Source organism: Ochotona princeps, chromosome 14, assembly GCF_030435755.1.
Source record: "Ochotona princeps isolate mOchPri1 chromosome 14, mOchPri1.hap1, whole genome shotgun sequence".
Taxonomy (NCBI): domain Eukaryota; kingdom Metazoa; phylum Chordata; class Mammalia; order Lagomorpha; family Ochotonidae; genus Ochotona; species Ochotona princeps.
This window is the reverse complement of record NC_080845.1, coordinates 28,606,360-28,626,357: the sequence shown is the minus strand read 5'-3', so window position 1 is coordinate 28,626,357 and position 19,998 is coordinate 28,606,360. Positions and strand designations below refer to the sequence as shown.

The 19,998-nt window shown below is 50.8% G+C and overlaps 1 protein-coding gene across 2 annotated transcripts in view; it reads right to left on the bottom strand.

Moving 5' to 3' along the window:
* TBC1D2 (TBC1 domain family member 2) overlaps nucleotides 1-5,012 on the bottom strand; it is a 42,259-nt gene extending 37,247 nt beyond the window's left edge. The window contains exons 1-2 of one of the 2 annotated variants that reach the window (XM_036496746.2): nucleotides 4,500-5,012; nucleotides 1,481-1,622 (exon numbers count right to left, since the gene is read on the bottom strand). In XM_036496746.2, coding sequence (XP_036352639.2) covers nucleotides 1,481-1,622; nucleotides 4,500-4,862 — 505 coding nt within the window. In that variant the 5' untranslated portion in view covers nucleotides 4,863-5,012. The remainder of the gene's footprint in view (nucleotides 1-1,480; nucleotides 1,623-4,499) is intronic. The other variant, XM_058672350.1, reaches the window with a different exon arrangement.
* Between the last annotated feature and the right edge of the window lie 14,986 nt (nucleotides 5,013-19,998).

The window sequence follows — 19,998 nt, the reverse complement described above, 5'->3', positions numbered from 1 at the left end:
GGTCTTTCTGGGACAATTTTGTGATGACCCAACCCAATCCCGAAACTTCCCTCATGCTCCTGGCTGCAGGTAGGAAGGGCAGGAGGGTACCATCTAAAGATCTGGGATACAGAACCTTCAATTGGGGCCAGCATTGTGGTGCCGCAGGATAGCTGCTGCCTCTCATTATCAGATTCCATGTGAGCACTCGTTCAAGTGCCGGTCAGCTCCACTTACAACCCTCCTTCCTGCCAACGTGCCTGGGAAGGCAGCAAGAGATGGTCCATGCACATGTGCCTCTGCTACCCACACGGGAGACCCTGGAAGAGTTCTTAGATCCTGGCTGTGGCTTGGCTCAGGCCTGGCTGCTTGTGGCCATTTGGGGAGTGAACCAATGGAATAAAGATCTTTCTCTCTCTCTGTGTAACTTTTCCTTTCAAAGTAATAAAATAACAACAACAAGAAAAAGAACAACAATAAAATCATCATTTGTGGGTCTTATGGAGGCAATGGACTCTGTCTTGTGGGAACATCAGGAACAAAATCCCTTATCAACCCAACTCATTGCACAAGTCTTTGCGAAAGCAGATACAATGTGCATTTTCTATTAACCGTCCTCTCAGCCACCTTGCAAAAGCTGATTTGTTTTCATTTAAAAAAAAGATTTATTTATTTACTTGGAAGTCAGAAATACAGGGAGAGGTAGAAAGCCAGAGATTTCTCATCTGCTTGTCCACTCCCTAGAATACCACAATAGCCAGGGCTGGGCCAGACAGAAGCCAGGAGCTTCATCTGGGTCTCCCACATGGTGGCAGGAATGTAAGCACTTGAAATTTATTTTTATTGTAAAGGCAGATTTACAGAGAGAAGAGAGAAACAGAAAGGAAGATCTTCCACCTGCTGGTTCACTCACCAAGTAGCTGCAACGGTCAGAGTTGACCAGTCCAAAGCCAGGAGTTTCTGCCAGGTCTCCCACACAGGTGCAGTGTCCCAAGGCTTTGGGCCATTCTCTGTTATTTTCCCAGGCCACAAGCAGGGAGCTGGGACACGAACTAACTCTCACATGGGATGCTGGCATCACAGGTGGTAGCTTTACCAGCTATGCCACGATGCCAATCCCTGAAAGCTGCATGTCTTATGCCCTTCCCATCATGGTTATAACAGTAACAGATAGCATTTCCGGGCTGTAGTAATATGCAGTACTATTCTTATCACTGCAGGCACAGATCGATTTAAACCTCATCATAACTCTAAGAAGTAGGCAGAATGATTCACTTTGATTTTACCGGGAAGGACACGGAAGCACAAACAGGTTGAGCAACTTATCTAAAGACACACAGGAACAGGAATTGAACCCTAGCAGCACATATTCTTGCCCCTGAAGAAGGTTGAGTCCCATTGCTCGCTCTGCCCTTTCTCCCGCTCACTCCCAACAGCAGGGTATAGAAGCCTGGTCATCAGTGCCCTAGGCCAGTGGGCAGGAGGCCAGCCTGGCAGGTACCTAGCTCGATGTGCATGGCGGGCCCGTTCCCAGCCAGGGTGGCAGCGGGCATGGCAGGCGGCACGGGCGGGTTGTTGTGGAACTCCCAGCGCTTCATCTGCAGCTGCTGCAGCCAGTACAGCATCGCTTGCTTGGTGGCAGCCTGGGAAGCACAAGGATTAGTTGGCAAGAGCTCCATGCCCACACTGCAGCCCGGAGGGTGGGGGTGTGGCGAAGGTTATGGAAGGCTTCTGAATCCTCTCTGAATCCTCGCCTCAGAACACCACCACCACCACTGGGCTCGCATTGGGTGGGTGCCCACTTGTGAAATACCACAGCCCATGGGCTCTACTCTCCCACTCGGAGGGGTCCTCACCCTCTCTGGGCCTCAGTTTCCCCATCTGTACCATGACAACAGTAACACCCATTTCACAGAGTGGGTTATGAGGATACAAAGTGTTAAAGGCACTCAAAGTGTGCTGGCTTTTGGAGATGCCGTGAGAAGGTGGGCGCTCAGGTCATCACTCTCTTCCTGCATGCCATCTCCAGGGCTCAGCTGTGTTTCTGTGGAGTTGGGCCAATCCTTCTTGCTCCCGAAATCACAGATATGACTGGAGGCTTTGCAGCCACATGCATACTGTGACTTGGCCCATGGTGGTGCCAGCCAGCTATGGGGCTCCTGATGAGTTAATAATGAATGCTGAATATTGGTCTTCCAGTATTGGGTGGTCTGAGCATCCACTTTCACATCCATTCATCCCTGAATCTCCCAGGAAAGGGACAATCCAGGAACACTGGGTCCTTTCGAGAGAACCTGGGCCCTGAGGGGTCTGGGTGTGGGACGGTGGAGTCGGGCCCAGAAGCTGAGTCTCCTGCCTCTAGACCAGAGCTCTGTGGTAACTGCTGACCAGATTTGCAGCTTACATACAACTGGCATGTGATCAGCTAAGACAGGCAGCTGGCTGGGTAAGGGTGGGAAAGGCACAGAGCTGCCCACAAGCAGCAGGCTGTGTGGCAACTGGAGCGGGAGCCTTCTTGAGACACCCCTGGGTAAAGATTGCCCTAGGCCTCTGCCTGGCATGAGACACCAGGCCAACCAAACAGTGCCCACTAACCTGCTTTCTCTTTCCGTGAAACGTCTTGCACCTCCCAGGGCTCCCCCGGAACTTGAATGCTGATATGCCTCAGCCAGACCCAGACACCTATTGTATTATTTTGCTTGTCAAGCATGCATGAAGGCCCTACTCCTTGTGTGAGGGACTGCACTAGGCCCTGGAGCTACTTTGGCAAGACCACGTCCATGGTCCCTGTTTTGTTACAAGTTTGTTGGGGTCTGGTGCAGAACACACACCTGCAGGTGCTGTGGGCTCTGTCTGCTCAGAGCCTTTCCACCTGTTGGTGGCCAGCTTCCCAGGCAGTCACCCCTACCATCCCGAGGCACCTCCAGCTCAGCCCTCAGTCCCTTCTGGTCACCTCCTGATGGCTGCCTTCCACAAGGTTCCTGTACAATAGCCGGGTTGAGCTTTCTCAAACACTAATCTGCCAGCACTTCCCGGCTTAAGGCTCTCAGACTTCTTCGCAGGACAACAGGACAAAGCCCCACCTGCCCCAGCCCCACTTGCAGAGGGCTCTTGCTCTTACGCCTGCCACGCCACCCTCCCCCAGGCTCCTGTGACTTGCCTGCATGCTGAGAGCTGTCCCAGGCCTTCCCATCAGAACATTCTGCTCCCTCTGGTCTGCTTCCCCATTCTCTCGAGCCTCAGGTGCTGGTCCACCTCCAGGAGGCTCCTCTCACTTGGGGTGGTGGGGTGACCCCTTCTGTCACAGTGCTCTCGTACAGGCAGCACGGGGATCCCTTACAGAACAATTGCCCAGTCTGTCTCTTCTACCACGTGCTAAACTGTCTCTCAGAGACGGTCAGGGCTGAGTGGGCACAGGGCACACCTCTATGTAGCCAATGGAACTGTACACTTGACAGGAGACCTTGGGCACAGCAGTTGCCCTGAGCAAGGAGACACACAGGAGTTGGGGACCACATGACCTCTAAAATGCCTTTCCTGGCTTGCCTGATTGTAGCTGAGCCTCTGGGGCTGTTCACCAGCGAAGCCCAGTCAGTAAAGGGACAATGAACCTGTGCTTGGTTCACTTGAGGCAGGAGACACGACAGCATGGCACTTTCTCTGACGCCCACAAAACTCTTGGCTCAGGAGCTGCTGTGGTCTCTGCCTGTCATGCTGGCACCCCGTATGGGAGCACCAGTTCAGCCTGCTCTGCCTGTGACTCAGTTTCCCAAGGTGCCTGGGAAAGCAGGAGAGGATGACATGAGGGCCGCTGCTACCCACACGGGAGACAGCTTACCATCGTGGAGCTCCAGGTTCCTGGTCTCAGCCCAACTCAGCCCTGGCTGTGTGGCCATTCAGGGAGTGAACCAGCCAATTGAAGATCTCTCTGCCACTCTGACTTTCACACAAACATATTTTTTTCCCCCAAAAAAAGAATAAAAAGCCTCTTAGTGGAGATCTGTCTTTCTGGTTAAGTTACAGGGCACCTCCACTTGACAGAAAAAGTCCAATTCCATTTCTTTCACCTTGAACCCAAGTGCATTCGCTCAGCAAACATTTATTCAGTGTGAACTAGTTCAGACGTGCCTGGATGAACAATCCATACATGCCTATCAGTGACACCAAGTCACCCACCCTAACCCTGCCCAGAACATGCAGAAAAGTGAAATTGAATCTTGGCCTTGAAGGAGGACTGCAACTCTTGACCCTACCTCTGTCAGCCCCAGGTGGGAGTCTCGAGTTCGTGCAACTGTGGGTGCAGGCGCTGATACAGCCGGAGAAGGGAGATTTGCAGAAAGACATGGGGATTCCAAGCACTATCCCGGGACGGCAGGACCTCGGGCCAGGTGCACTTCACCTCGCTGTGTAGGACCCAGACCGCGGATCCCCGCCGTGTGGGAACCGGACGAGGAAACCTGCCGTGGGATGGCCGGTGACCACACAGCCACGCCCGGCCGAGCCCGCCCCGGCCCGGTTACCTTCAGGGTTATAACTCGGTCGGGCGTGTGGATTTCAAAAGTCCCCTCCTCGGCGTCCGCCTTGCAGTCAAAGACCGCACTGGAGAGGTCGATGCTGTCCAAGGGGTTCGCATCCTGCGCAGTCCGCGAGTAGTACAGCTGACACTTGCGCTCGTCGTAGAAGAACCAGCGCGATTTCCAGCCCCGCAGGGGCCCTTTGCCACCGAACTTACTTAAATACCCGCAGAGTCTCTTGGGGGCAGCCTCCTCCGGCGGCCGGGCACCGCCCTCGGACTCCTCGGGGCCGCGGCCCGAGCCAGCAGGCTCCGCACCCTCGGGAGCCGCGGGGCTGAACTCTGGAGCGGCGCCCCGCGCGCCTTCCATCGCCCTCAGCCGGAGACCTCGCACAAATCTCGGAGACTTCAGCCGGCACGGGAGGGAAACACCTGAGAGAGGGGCGGAGCCTGGCGGACACACCCGAGCCGCCACAGGAGGTTGCGATTGGCTGTGGCGAGTGCTTCTCAAAGCTCTCACACCCACGCCCCTCCCGCCACAGGCCCCGCCCGGCAGCTGCCACAGGCCCCGCCCAGGACGTCCACTTCCGGATCTTCCGTCGCACAGTCAGCCATCTTTACTGAGGGCAGCGGTGTTGCTCGAGGCGTGCGTCTGGGTGAAGGCGAGGTGGCGCTAGGGTGAGTAAATTGTAGGGCGATGCTGGCAGAGCTGCCGACGATTGGCAACACTACTCTAATGGCACGTAGAGGGCCTTCCTGGGCAGCCGCCTTGTTCCAGTGTCGTGTTGGCCGGCGCATCACGCTGCCATTGGCTGAGAAGGACGCGGGCTCGGGAGACTGCTTGCCGGTGTGTGGTGGCCGCTGCCCTTCTCGGGGTTACCTAGTCCTTGGGGTCCCCGCCAGCGCCACCCCAGGTCTCAGGGCCGGCCGCGCGGCCGCCGCGCTGCCACGCCTCTCGGTTCTTTGGAAACAGGTGAAAGCAGCTAGGGTCTGCATGACTAACTTCTCAGCTTGCTTTGCCTCTTCCGTTTCAGTTCCCCTCCAACCACCCATCTAAGGTGCTTTTCTGCACTGGGACACTGGAGCCCATTCCTGGCCACCTCTCTTGAGGGGCTTCGTTCCCGTTCTCTTGCCCTTTTGTCAGCTCCTTCTCTTATCCTAGCTTCTCTCATTATCCTAAACAAAGTTCTGCTGCACATTCAAGGATAGTGGTGACAAGCAGGGCGAGCGCTCTGGATCCCATTTGCGTGTGTTTTGGATTTTTTAAAAAATTATTTTGTATTGGGAAGTCAGATATACAGAGAGAAGGAGAGACAGAGAGGAAGATCTTTCATCCACTGGTTCACTCACCAAATGACCCCAGTGGCCGGACCTGAGTCGGTTGGAAGCCAGGAGCCAGGAGCTTCCTGTGGGTCTCCCACATGGGTGCAGGGTCCCAAGACTTTGGGCCGTCCTCGACTGCTTTCCCAGGCCACAGTTTTGGATGGAAAGCGGGGCCACCGGGATTAGAACCCACGCCCAAATGGGATCCCAGCACATTTGAGGCGAGGACCTTAGCCACTAGGCTACCGTGCTGGGCTGCGTTTTGGATTTTTACTGCAACGCTGATCCGTTAGGCATCCAAAACCTGGCTCTTCTCATTTAAAAAAAAAAAAAAAAGGCTTCTGTGGTAACATCTGTCATTCTCCGCACCAGTCAGACCAGTCAGGTGTAATGAGAAACTCGGGCAGGTACCAGCACTCTGGGGCAGCTGGGATTTGTCGTCCCCGGGGTTTCAACCAGGAAGCCTTTCTCCTAAATGTTACAAGAGATTTCTTCATTTGCAATGATTCATTTTCTCATTCCAAGTCAACATTCCTCTTGCTTAATTTTGTGTTCATAATTTACAGGTTTTTTTTTTCTAAGAAGGGCCTTAGTCCTGTTAAGGCAGCTAAGTAGGTATTAACCTATGTGTGAGAGACAGAAGGAAAAGTGGAAGAAAAAAATGTTAAAATAAATGTAGGTGCAGTGGAACGAGGAAATGTAGGTCAGCAACCGCACCTATAGCGATTTATTGCTCTTGTTTTACAACTCTGTGAAATGGGCTCAGCCCTTTCCCAGGCGTGCTCAGGGGGATCCCCATCCTGCACTGAGTGAACTGGGAGGTCCAGTCACGCGGGCACTCCACATTCAGCAGTCCTCCCAGCCACAATTTCTCCAAGGAGGAAGAAGGGGAGAAAAAACAGGGGGCTCCATGACTCATAGCCACAAAATCTCCAGTGTAGACTGCCCCCTAGTGCCGCCTGAGGCACAGGCCTGCTTGGTAGACTGTAAGCCTGGCTGACCCTGGGCGGAGGGGCTGGTTCCATCTGGGAGAGTGTCCATCTGTTCTGACCGATGCCCTACTGCATGAAACTGCTGCGTTACTCACCATGACCCTCTGGCTCATGTCTGAATTCTTTCTTGCATGAAAACCAGAGCGCTGAATAGCGATCTCTGTTAACAATACAGTGTAATGTCTAGTCCCTAATAAACCAGGATCCATATCCACAGCATCTACTTCTGGAGTTGTTATTTATGATTTCCTAGCACACTCCCATCCACAGTTGCTCCAGAAATGTCCACAATGGCTGGGGCTGGAGGAAGGCTGAAGTCAGGGCCTGGGAACTGCCTTCCACTCGCCCACCTGGGAGGCAGGAACCCAACTCCATCCATCACCACTGCCTTCTGGGGTCTGCATTGGCTAAGACCGAGGCAGGAGCCAGAAATGACCATCAAAATCAGACTCAAATATAACTGCCAGGCTAACTTGCCTTCTCCTTGGCTAGTTTTATTTATTTGAAGATTTATTTATATTTTTAAAGATTTATTTGTTTGAAAGGCAAAGTTACAGAGAGAGAGAGAGAGAGGAAGAGACCACCAGGAACTTCATCTGGGTCTGCCTTATGGGTGACAGGACCCCAGTGCCTTGGGCCATCCTGCACTGCTTTCCCAGGGAAATTAACAGGGAATTAGATCAGAAGCAGAGCAGTTGGGACTTGAACTGGCACTCCAATGTGGGATGTCGATGTCATGGGTGACATATTAACTGGCTGTGACACAACACTAGCCCATATTTATTAAACCAAGTAATGCGTGTGAAGCTCTTAGGACAAAGTATAGGATATAATACTCATTTAATATTAGCTGCAATTAAGAACCAATAAAGTAGGGAAAAAACATTAAGCCGCAAAGAGAATAGTAGATTATGATTATAGTGGAGGTCACACCACTGAAAACTGTTACATACTATAATCAGATGGGAGGTTTTTATATACCACATTTAGCCTTTGTCAGATTTTCTAGAAAATAACAGCAAAAAGATAAAGACACATGAGTGCTATAATAAGGTTGATTAGGATAGGAATGGCTATTCTTTGTACATTTCATTCTAAATTAAAATAAATTCTGATTTCAAAAAAAGCAGAGTTTGTACAAACAAGTTATTTTGGCCATGCTGCATGAAAATCACAGAAAGTTAGTCAATTAGGGATTCATCCTGTTGGTTAAGATGTCCCACATCTAAGTCCCTGGGTTCCTGGCTGCAGCTCCTGTCTTCAGCTTCCTGCCCGTGCAGACCCTGAAAGGAAACAGTAATGCTCAGGTCCTGTGGGAGACCTGGCTTGAGTGCAAGCCCTTGGATATGTTGGCTGGCGCTGTGTTCTAGAAGGCTAAGCCCCTGCCTGTGGTGCCAGCAGTCCTTGGAGTGTCAGTCCCAGCTGCTCCACTCCTGGTCCAGCTCCCTATTGATGCACCTGGGGAGGTGGCAGAAAATGGGTTAAGTACTTGAGCCTCTGCACGCATATGGGGGATCTGGAGGAGGCTCTTGGCTCCTTGCTTCAGACCTGCCCAGATCTGGCCACTGCAGAGTAAATCAGTGGATGGAAGATCTCTTTATCTCTCTTTCTTCTCCCTTTGCTTTTTTTTTTTTTTAAGATTTATTTACTTTTTTAGAGGGTTATTTATTTTTATTGGAAAGTCAGATGTATGAAGAGGAACAGAGACAGAGAGGAAGATCTTCTGTCCGATGGTTCACTCCCCAAGTGGTTGCATGGCCAGAGCTGCACCAATCTGAAGCCAGGAGCTTCTTCTGGGTCTCCCACACAGGTGCAGGGTCCTAAGGCTTTGGACCATCTTCAACTGCTTTCCCAGGCCACAAGCAGGGAGCTATGGGAAGTGGGGCCACTGGGACATGAACTGACATCCATATGGGATCCTGACACGTGCATGGCAAGGACTTTAGCCACTAGGCTACTGCGCTGGGCCCTTCCATTTCTCTTTGGAACTCTTCTTTTAAGTAAATAAATAAGTCTTAAAAAAATTTAAAGCTTCTGGTTATGGTTGCTTTCTTTTTTTAAAGATTTACTTATTTTTATTGGAAAGGCAGATATACAGAAATGAGGAGAAACAGAGGAAAATCTTTTTTTTAAAGATTTATTTTTATTGCAAAGTCAGATGTACAGAGGCGGAGAGACAGAGAGGAAGATCTTCCATCTGATGATTCACTTCCCAAATGACCGCAACGGCCGGTGCTGCGCTGATCCAATGCCAGGAGCCAGGAATTTCCTCCAGGTCTCCAACATGCTTTCTCAGGTCACAAGCAGGGAGCTGGATGGGAAGCAGGGCTGCCGGGATTAGAACTGGCATCCATATGGGATCCTGGTGGGTACAAGGTGAGGACTTCAGCCACTAGGCTACTGTGCCAGACCCAAAAGCTCCTGGCTGTGGTTTCTTACAGCTCTAGCTCTTGGGGGATATTTAGGGAGTGAATCAGTTGATGGAAACTTTCTGTCTCTCCCACCCTCTTAAAGCTGAACAAACAGAGGCCTGTGAGATGGTTCAACTGGCTCCTCCTCCAACTTGAAATGCTGGCACCCCATGCGGGCAACAGTTTGTGTCCTGGCTGCTCCACTTCCCTTTCAGCTCCCTGCTTATGACCTGGGAGAGCAGTGAAGTGTGGCTGAAAGCCTTGGAGCCCTGCACCTGTATGAGAGACCCAGAAGAAGCTCCTGGCTTCAGATTGGCTCAGCTCTGGCTGTTGCAATCATTTTGGGGGTGAACCAGTAGATGGAAGATCTTTGTTTCTGTGTCTCCTTCTCTCTGTAAATCTGCCTTTCTGGTAAAAATAAATACATCTTTTTTTTTTTTTTAAAAAGAGAAAGCTAACCAAACAATATAATGTTGTGGCAATATAAATTCTATTAAATATCTCTGGGTTAAAAAGAACCAAAAGCCATTGCATGAAATATTTTATAGGGGAGAGTGCAGGACAATAAAAACCGTACCTATTGAAGTTTGCACTGACTGCTTCAACTTGAATTACGTGAGTGCTGGTATTAGAATCCCGGTACCTATAATTCCTAGCCTGTGATCTCGGGTGAGTTGTCTAACTGCTCTGAGCTTTGGTTTGGCCCTCTACGAAAGGAACATGACCACAGGACCTGCCTGGCCGGGTGGACATGAGGGTGCGCGGGCGCTGCAGCACTGCTGCGGGGCTGCCACCTAGCGGTCATTCAGCAGGAGGGACCGACGAGGGCGTGTGGCTGATGCTGCTACTCTCAGGGGAAGTGTGCTATCTCAAATTCTTGTGTGTTTCACGAGGAATTAAACAGCATCTGACCAGACCTGCCGGCAGAGGACAGGGACTGGAAAGTCAGGAACAGCAAGAGGAAAGGATTCATAAAGCCGGAAGCTGGAAAGAAAACCGACCTGGGTTGTTCACCAATTCAGCAGCGGTTGACTTCCGAGAGACCCATGTGGCAGAGCTCTGGCAAATCCAGGCAGGGAACAGGAACGCAGAGAGCACAGGCGACTACCATTGGGACAGTGGTAGCCATTAGTAGCTGCCCCTGGAGAACATTGTCACAGATCTTGGGCACTTTGCTTGGAAGAAACTGCCAATGTTGCCTTCAAAGTAACAGTATGTATAATAAAACATGCATATCTTACATAAGAGCCGCAACATAAAAGAAGTTGTAAGAGATCCTCAGAAAAGGTCTTGGGTCCCAGTATTCTTACAGGTGGGTACGTCTTGCTTTCTAGAAACAGGCAGTTTCCACATTGTTAACCAGTAATGCTCAAAATCCGGAATAAAATATTAGCAAGCTGGAGTCACCATTTCATCTATCTGTCTATCTTTCTTTAAGATATATTTTTAAGATATATTATTTATTCATCAGCTCCCTGCTGGTGGCCTAAGGAAAGCAGCCAAAGACGGCCCAGGTATCTGGGCTCCTACCATCCGTGTGGGAGACCTGGAAGAAGCGTCTGGCTCCTACTGCGGCCTGGAGCTCCTGGCCTGTTGGAGCTCTCCCTCTCTCTGCAACTGTTACCTTTGAATAAATAAATGCATGTATTATTATTTTTTTGTAAATAGAGTTGGCAAGGGTAATGCAGGCTTCTCAACGCTTCCACCTCATTGCCAGCTGACTTATGGTGCCCTGAATTCCTATGTTGACTTTCTTTTTTTTTCTTAAGATTTATTCATTTTATTACAGCCAGATATACACAGAGGAGGAGAGACAGAGAGGAAGATCTTCCGTCCGATGATTCACTCCCCAAGTGAGCCGCAACGGGCCGGTGCGCGCCGATCCGAAGCCGGGAACCAGGAACCTCTTCCGGGTCTCCCATGCGGGTGCAGGGTCCCAATGCATTGGGCCGTCCTCAACTGCTTTCCCAGGCCACAAGCAGGGAGCTGGATGGGAAGTGGAGCTGCTGGGATTAGAACCGGCACCCATATGGGATCCCGGTGCTTTCAAGGCGAGGACTTTAGCCACTAGGCCACGCCGTTGGGCCCCCTATGTTGACTTTCTAAACTCCAGGCCTCACAGCGTGGCTGTCTTTGGGGGGAGGGCTTTTAAAGAGGTAATTAAGGAAGTGGATGGTCATTAGGGTGGACTCTATCCATCTGACAGGTGTCCTGTCGAGAAGAGGCGCCTGGGACTCAGATGCACACAGAGGAGAGATGAGTGGGGCTCAGGGGGCAGACAGCTGTGAGGCGCTGAGAGAGGCAGCCCTGCTGACAGCTGGATCCTCAACTTACCAATACACCCAACACACTCTGCCCCGCAGCGGCCTCTCAGAGCAAATTCACTCCTGTAACCATAGAACATGGGAACCTGTTCCACACTCATGTGGCTTTCACAGACTACAACATTGCCTTCCCTGAAGCCTTACTTCAGAATCACAAGTAAATACAAAATCACATTAATTTCATGTGTTCTCAGTTTCCCCAAAGCAGAATGGTCAAGTCTGGCACCCAAGCAACTCCACTCTGTGGGAGGAAGCGGAGGTGAAGGGTGGTGTACCAGTTCCACTGGGTGCTGGGTGTGAAGAAACCTGGCCACGGGAACCCTGAGTGGCCCCGGACAACCTTTCTAGGCCTTTGTTGCCTTGTTTATAGATTAGGGATCATAATATCCACCCGGGACTCCCCATTGGACGTTTGGCATGACCAGTCAAATGAGGCAGGTGCTGGGTGAAACAGTTAAGATGCCTCCTGGAAAACCTGTGCCTTGTGTCAGAATGCCAGTTCAAGTCCCAGCTCTGCCCTCAATTCCAACTTGGTGCTAATGTGAGTCCTGGGAGGGAGCCAGAATGATTCAAGTACTTGGGTCCCTGCCACACATGAGGGAGACCCTGACCAGGTTCCTGGCTCCTGGCTATTGCTGGCATTTGGGATGGGGGAGAGCTAGCCATCTGTATATCTGTCTCTCTTTCTCTGCCTTTCAAACAGAGAGAAAAAAAGATAATATTGGAAACTATGTTTTGGTTGGTATCCCTCCTCCATGTTAAAAACAACATGCTTGGGTCCGGCGTGATAGCGTAATGGTTAAGGTCCTCGCCTTAAACACGCCGGGATCCCATATAGGCGCCGGTTCTAATCCTGGCAGCTCCACTTCCATCCAGTTCTCTGCTTGTGACCTGAGAAAGCAGTTGAGGACAGCCCAGAGCCTTGGGACTCTGCACCCACATGGGAGACCCACAGGAAAGAAGCTCCTGGGAAAGAAGCTCCTGGCTCCTGGCTTCGGATCTGCACAGCACCAGCCGTTGCGGCCACTTGGGGAGTAATTCATCGGACGGAAGATCTTCCTCTTCGTCTCTCCTCCTCTCTGTACATCTGCCTTTCCAATAACATAAAATAAATCTTAAAAAAAGGACAAAACCACGCTTGGTGTTGTCCCAGGGAAAACAGAATATGAAGAAAAAAGATTCACGTTTTCAGTTTGGGGACCTAAGAAGGGAAGCCTTGTTGATGTGGAAGCACCGCCTGTTCCATAAGCGAACCATGCACTCGTGTTTCTTGCTACATCAGAGCGTGTCTACCTGCCTCCCTGGGTTTCACCAGGGTGTGATGGCCGCCTGCAGAGGTCTGTGGGAATGCGCCCTCTTGTGGTTAAAAGAGGCAGAAAACGTTACTCATAGCTCTGGCACATCGTAACAGGCAGATTATTATACGCGCTCGCTCTCTTACATTTAAAATCTTCTTTTAAATATTGTGTACATAGTCAACCTATTTTAAACATTACTCTAACTCGTCTCTTTCGTGAAGGCATGCAAGATAATTTCATATTTATGAAAGGTAATGTGTTTGTGTTCAAGCATGAGAATTTGCTACAGGCACTAAAAGCATCATAGGGGAAATTATTTGGAGTGTTTTTCCATGCCAATTTTCTCTGCTTCTTTTAAAAATTTATTTTGATTTTAATTTTGATGATGATGACATAGTTGAGAAGGGTGCATGTCCATGTTCTCTTTCTCTGTGAAGACACACTTTCAGTTCTCTTATTAGGGAAGGAGGAACTTAACTGGATTACATAATGTTATTGACAACATGATTGAAAAACTTTGGACATTCTGGTCAGCCATTCATTACATGCTTTCAGCATTTTTTTTTTTGAGTACCAACATCCTCAATTCACCATAAACTTAACTCATTTGACACAGATGTTTTTCAAACACTAACAATTTAATGGAATTCAGTTCTTGGGAACCCACATGTCATTTGCATATAGAATTACTCATTGGCAATTGTATAACCCACAACATTTGGTTAACTCCCAGGAACCCCGGTGGGTGATGGGTGAGTAGGGTGATGTTGCTCTGAGCTGCTGGCCGGTAGTGTGGCTTTCTTGATCACCTCACCTGGGTCAGAGGCAACCCCTATCCCTTTCCCCCCAGATCGGCACCTAGGGATGCTGTGAGCAATCATTAGAGGCCCGGCATTGCTTATGAAATGAAAAGCAGGTGTATTGGCCTTGCAAGCCAGTCTATGGCTTCTTTTTTTTTAAAGATTTATTTTATTTTTATTACAAAGTCAGATATACTGAGAGGAGGAGAGATAGAAAGTGGAGCTGCCGGGATTAGAACCAGCGGCCATATGGGATTAAGGCGAGGACCTTAGCCACTAGGCCACGCCGCCGAGCCCCAGTCTATGGCTTCTTTTTTTTTTTTTTTTTTTAAGATTTTATTTTTATTACAAAGTCAGATATACAGAGAGAGGAGGAGAGACAGAGAGGAAGATCTTCCGTCCGATGATTCACTCTCCAAGTGAGCCGCAACGGGCCGATACGCGCCGATCCGATGTCGGGAACCTGGAGCCTCTTCCGGGTCTCCCACGCGGGTGCAGTGTCCCAAAGCATTGGGTCGTCCTCAACTGCTTTCCCAGGCCACAAGCAGAGAGCTGGATGGGAAGTGGAGCTGCCGGGATTAGAACCGGCGCCCATATGGGATCCCGGGGCGTTCAAGGCGAGGACTTTAGCCGCTAGGCCACGCCGCCGGGCCCGTCTACTGCTTCTTAAGAAGCACATCCACATCACTGTTTCAGTCCAGCGTGTGCCCCAGCCTGGTACTCCCCCTCGGGGGTTCCAGTGCCTTCAGCCACAAGTGGCAGTGTGCAGGGTCTGCTTGTAGGCTTTGCTCTGAGGGTCTGCCAAGAGGGGGGAGGGTGTGAGGATGGAGGTGGAAGGTGGGGAGGGGGTGAATTGATGCCCCCAAAGTATGGAACCCAGCATACTTCCTGGGCACCTGGGCTCAATCAAAATTCCTAGGTGAGCCTAGGCCCCGGGATGGTCCATGACCCACAGGAATACAAACACCAATGTGGATTTAGTAGGGGAGTGGTGGGTTGTAGCCAGGGTCATGTGTGCTGAATCAGCACTGTTTCCAGAGGTGTTTGTATCCAAGTGAGTCAATACAGAAAAGTGCCACACACTGGTTAAAATTTGAAAGTCTTGGAACTGGCACGATAGCTCAGTGGCTAAATCCTCACCTTGTAAGCGCTGGGATCCCATGTGGGTGCCAGTTTGTGTCCTGGCTGCTCCACTTCCCATCCAGCTCGCTGCTTGTGGCCTGGGAAAACAGCTGAGGATGGCCCAAATCCTTGGGACTCTTCACCCACGTGGGAGACCCAGAAGAAGCTCCTGGCTCCTGGATTTGGATTGACTCAGCTCTGGTTGTTATGACCATTTGGGGAATGAACCAGCAGATGGAAGATCTTTCTCTTTGTCAGTCCTTCTATAAGTCTGATCTGCCTTTCCAATAAAAATGAAATCAATCTTTTTTGTTTTTTAAAGATTTGAAAGTCCTTTATTGCTGGTGGTGAAGAGGGAGCATATGCCATAAAAACATCTCAACCCTGGACTACACAACAGTGGCATCTATAAAAGCAAAAATCACTAACTTGGACGCATTCGGGGGTCTGAGCTAGTGGGGAACTACCTTAGGGATAAAACAATGACCAACTTTTGAAGCCTTTGTTCTTATACCAGGTGAAGCTTAATTTTCTCCTAGTCATGCTTGCACAGCCTAGCCAGGGGTTGGGGCATTTTTGCCAAGCCAGGATGTGGTTTTCTCAATGGGGTTACAGCCTCATGGGTTGGAGGGGGTGGTGCCTCACCTAAGATCGAGCCCAGCTCAACACGGAGTCCCTCATGTCAGGCCTGTTATTTTAAAAGTGGCATGATCCCTGAGTCATCCCACCAGGCTAGCAACACTCAGAGGGAGGTGCCGGGAGCATTCGGGGCTGTGTGCTCGATGAACTGCTGTTCATTTCCCGGTCAAACCTCATCCTCATGTTTCCCATGCCATCAGGGTGGCAAGTGGAGTCTTCATTGACTTTGTTGTTCTGTTTGTACTCAATTCATAACATTGGTAGGCTTTGATGAGAATGTTCTACGCGTGAGGTCACATCTAGTTTGAAGACATATAAGTAAACTTGATAGTTTCAATCAATGCTGTTTTAAAAGTTGTGCATATGGTTTCACAGCTGAGAACCACCACTAGCATTTGAGTAGAAGGAAATCAAGTGTATCTTTTCTTTGCACAGAAGGTCCAATTTCCGGTTAGTGCTGGAACTTGCCAGTTGTAGGTGGATGAGAGCAATTCTGAGTACCTGTCACCTTGAAGGACAAAAGCAGCCAAGCAAACAACTCCTCAATCCACTGGAACTCTCCCACTCACCCAGCCTGGAAAGCTCTGAGTGTCGTGCTTGCTTCTGAGAGCCACTCGACCCTGGTGTTCCTGGTCTTGTTTCCTAGTATTTCCGCCTGTGTGTTCAGGGTCTTTGAGATTTATGACTCCATGGAACAACACACTTTCCACTACTTATGTAATGTCAATGGTAGCAAGGGTCCTTGCCTGGTGATTAGTCCACACTTTCAGTTCTGGCTTGCTGATGTCCCTGCCGATTTCTGGGGAGTGTGTACACATTCAGGTGTCCTTTTGCTCCCAAACCGTGCTTTGTGTGGAGCATGTGTTCGCCACTCTGTGTTTTGTGTTTGTTCCCACTGTGGCCTCCCTCTAAATTCCTTAGAATTACCCATTTTCTTTCATTTCCACCAAACCCCACGAGGCTGTGGCTTGTGCAGTAAATGTCACTGAAGGCTTAGGGACATTCTACAGGAGGGGGTGATGTGGACGGAGGAAAGGGGGCTCATTTTATAACAATGCATGTGACTTGCCTGTTCTTATTTTTTGTAAGAGTTATTTATTTGAAAGGCAGCATTATACACAGAGAGAAGGAGAGACAAAGAGAGAAATCTCCCATTTGCTGGTTTACTCTCCAAATGTCCACAATAGCCAGGGGTGGGCCAGAATGAAGCATGCAGCCAGGAGCTTCTCCCAACGCAGGTAGCGGAGCCCAAGGACTTGAGCCATCTTCCTCTGATTTTCCCAGGGACATTAGCAGGGAGCTGGATCTGAAGTGATACAACTAGGACATGAACTGGCGCCTATATGAGATGATGGCATTGCAGGTAATAGTTTCCTCCACTATGTCACTATACCTGTTCTGGAAAGCCTTTCAGCCACACTGCCCTGTAACTTGAGCAGTGTGCACTCTTTTTCTAACCTTGCCCTTCTTCCATCCCAAATTTCTAGTCCTTCCTGGTAGAACTAGTCTGCTGCCATCTTTTTGAGCCTTGCCTTTAGAATGTCATCTTGTTCCTTCACCGTGTCCTGCTCGAGAGGCATGCCGTTGGCAGGGGTCAGTGATGGGTGGTGTCCCGCTGTACCCCTGTGGTGCCGTGTGCTTTTCCTGTCTCCTGGTTTGGGAGCAGCGTAGCAAGCACTCTCACCTGCACCAACCCCTTGGGCCGTCAGAGCAACCCCACATGAGACAGACCCTGTCCATTTTAGAGACATGGGCTCTGACAGGGATCTGGGACGGGAGAAGCTGAGCAGCACATCATCAGGCCTGATGCTTTAGAGATCTGATTCATGTTATCACACACAGGACGTGAGGGGTCTGGCCATCCCAGGACCCTGAGGCACACAGATTCCAGGGCAGGTGGCTAGCACACAATGAGCCAGCTGTCTAAGGCATAGCCACTGCATCTTGGCAGCTGTCTGCATCCCGCAGGTCAGGTTGCCAGCTCCCTTCCTATGCTTTCCTCATTTGCCTTCTGTGACTAGCTCCTGCTCATCTTCAGGCCTAGGTATAGGACTGGCTACCCAACATACAAGGCCCTGCAGGGAATTAAAATGCTAACCTCCCTGGCTCCAAAGTTATTAAGGATTTCATGGGTTGGTGCAATGGTTAAGACCCTTCTTGGGAAACCTGCGTCCTGTTTCAGAGGGTCTGGGTTTGAGTCCCAACTTTGCTCCCAATTCCAGCTAATGTGCACCTGGCAGACAGCAGATGACAGCTCAGTTCCTATCACTCATTTGAGAGTCTCAGATTGGGTACCCACATCCTGGGGCAGCCCAGCCAAGTCCTGGTCATTGCAAGCATTTGAGGAAGTGAATCAGTGGTTGGAAAACCTCTGAGTCCTTTCTGCCTTTCAAATAAATCCATTAAAAAAAATCCAAGTTGCTAACAATTTCAAAACAGCAGAGCATGAAGCCAAGCCAGGAGCCCTTGACAATGGCTGTCCAGGTGGCAAATTCATGAAGAAGCCCTGTTGGGGACATGTCTCCAGGAAGCCTGCCCTAACTCCCCAGTGGGCTAGCTGCTTAGCCCACATCGCACACTGCCATCCTCTCTTTGTTATGCAGCTGTCTTGCCATTCACCTATTCGCTGTTGCCCGCCCCCCATGCCCAGCAGAGGCTGTGACCAAGAGGAGGGGTTCGATGGCTGCCCCACATGGTGCTTGAGGTCCCTGAAAGAACCAGCCGGGACCAGCCAGCACCATGCACAGCTCTGAGTAAGCAGGACTGTGTGAGCCTCTGGGACTGGCCAGGACTTTAAGGTGTGGGTGAAGGTGGTCAGGGACTTGGGCTTTGCTTGGGTGAGCATGTCCATCCTTCACTGCCCACGGCCTGCCTTTTAAGCCTAAGCAAAGTGAGATGAGCCCAGAAAAGGGACAGTCATGGGACTGTGGAACGGTCACAGGGCCTTGTCTAGGAGGACACAGATGGGTGCCAGTCTTCCGGTTCTCAGCTTCTCAAAGTTTTTTGGTCCCCCATGCTACACCAATGTCCTTACCCACCTCCCTGCTCAGCCAGGGAGTTATTCTCCACATGCTTTTCCCTCAATACCAGCAGAGTTGGAAGGAGGCAGGATTTCTAAGTTTCAGACAACCACAAGCTCTCCCTCCTGCATCCCAGATTTCTTTTGGTTCAAATACCAGGAGCTTTACCCACTCTCCATGAGTGACAAAGAGGTTACATAGTGGCTCAAACTCGAGATGGTCAGGGGCTTTAGGCTTTACTGATCCATGAGCCGAATCTTAGCAGCAGAGTCAGTTCCTCGCTTCTCACTGCCCTCCAGTCGGAGGGTTAAGAGTCCAAATCTCCTGAAAACAGAGGCAGAAATCCTGGAAAGGGTTTGGGTAATGAACATATCCCTGAACCAGTCTCTGAGGCAGGAGTGGGAGCAAGGCTGATCTCTACAAATTTCTTCCCAGCCTTCACCCCGACTCAGCAGACTGGTGGGAAGGGAGCCAGCTAGGCAGAACTGCCGATCCTCACCTGTCACTGGTTCCAGGAAGATCCTTATAGTAAGTACAGAGATTTCCCAGAAGGTCAGGCCCCAGTAGGTGGCCCAGCCTTGCTGGTTCTGGAACCTTCTTCCTCCAGAGCAGATCCCGATGTTATCCCTATGTCCTAGGCGGAGGCGACTTGTGGACAGCGGCTTCTCAAAGGGCTTCCGTTATGGAATGCTTTCTTGTGAAGCTGTGAAAATATTCTCATTTTATTTTATTTTTACCTCAGAGATGAGCCAGTCTCAAAACAAGAAAAACACGGGGAACCCCTAGTAACCAGGACAGAATGTGACAGGGGGACGGTCTCCCCCAGCAGCACGCTGGGCATCTCCCTCTCACGCATGCTCAAAAAAGGCTCTCAGTGGCGGACTCCGTGGTGAGGAGCAAGAGGTCTAAAGTCCAAGCGCTGTGAGGTGTGGCTCTTGCCTCTGCGGTTGTTCTGCTGGTGGTTCAGGGGCAAGGGTGAGGAAGCCGAAGCTCAGAGTGACAGGCCTGCCCTCCTGTGACCTCCGGTGGACCTTGACTTGGCTCTCGGGGCCTCAGTTTCTCATCTGTGCCATGGGGGGTGTGGCGCTCAGCCACTGAGGACCTTAAGTGTGGGTGCACCCCGTGATGAAGTCCACTCAGTCTTTCTGAGGCCTTAGCAGCTGCCGCACCCTGCTCGCCCTCTGCTCTCATCTCTGAGATCCGGCAGCCAGCCTGGACAGATCTCTGCCTCTCTGCTAAGGCCAGGGGAGTCTGTCCTGGGCCGCAGGGAGGACTGGCTGCCTGGTGGAGCACCAAGGAAGCAGCCCCCTCCCCTGCCCCCACACTCCTGCAGGAAACTTGGAGTGTGGCTAGGGGAGAGGACAGCATGAGGATGCACCCAGTGGGATGGTGGTGGGTGGGTGGGTATCTAGGAGGATGACACGGAGCTGCCAGCTGAGGGCGTCCTGTGCTGGAGCAGGTGCAGGTGGTTCATGGGGTGCTCCCCCCTCCCCCATTTTCTACAGGCTTTCAAATCCCACAAGGCAGTCGGGGCTAGGGAGACAGTGATGGCAGGCCGTGGGAGCCCAGCTTGAACT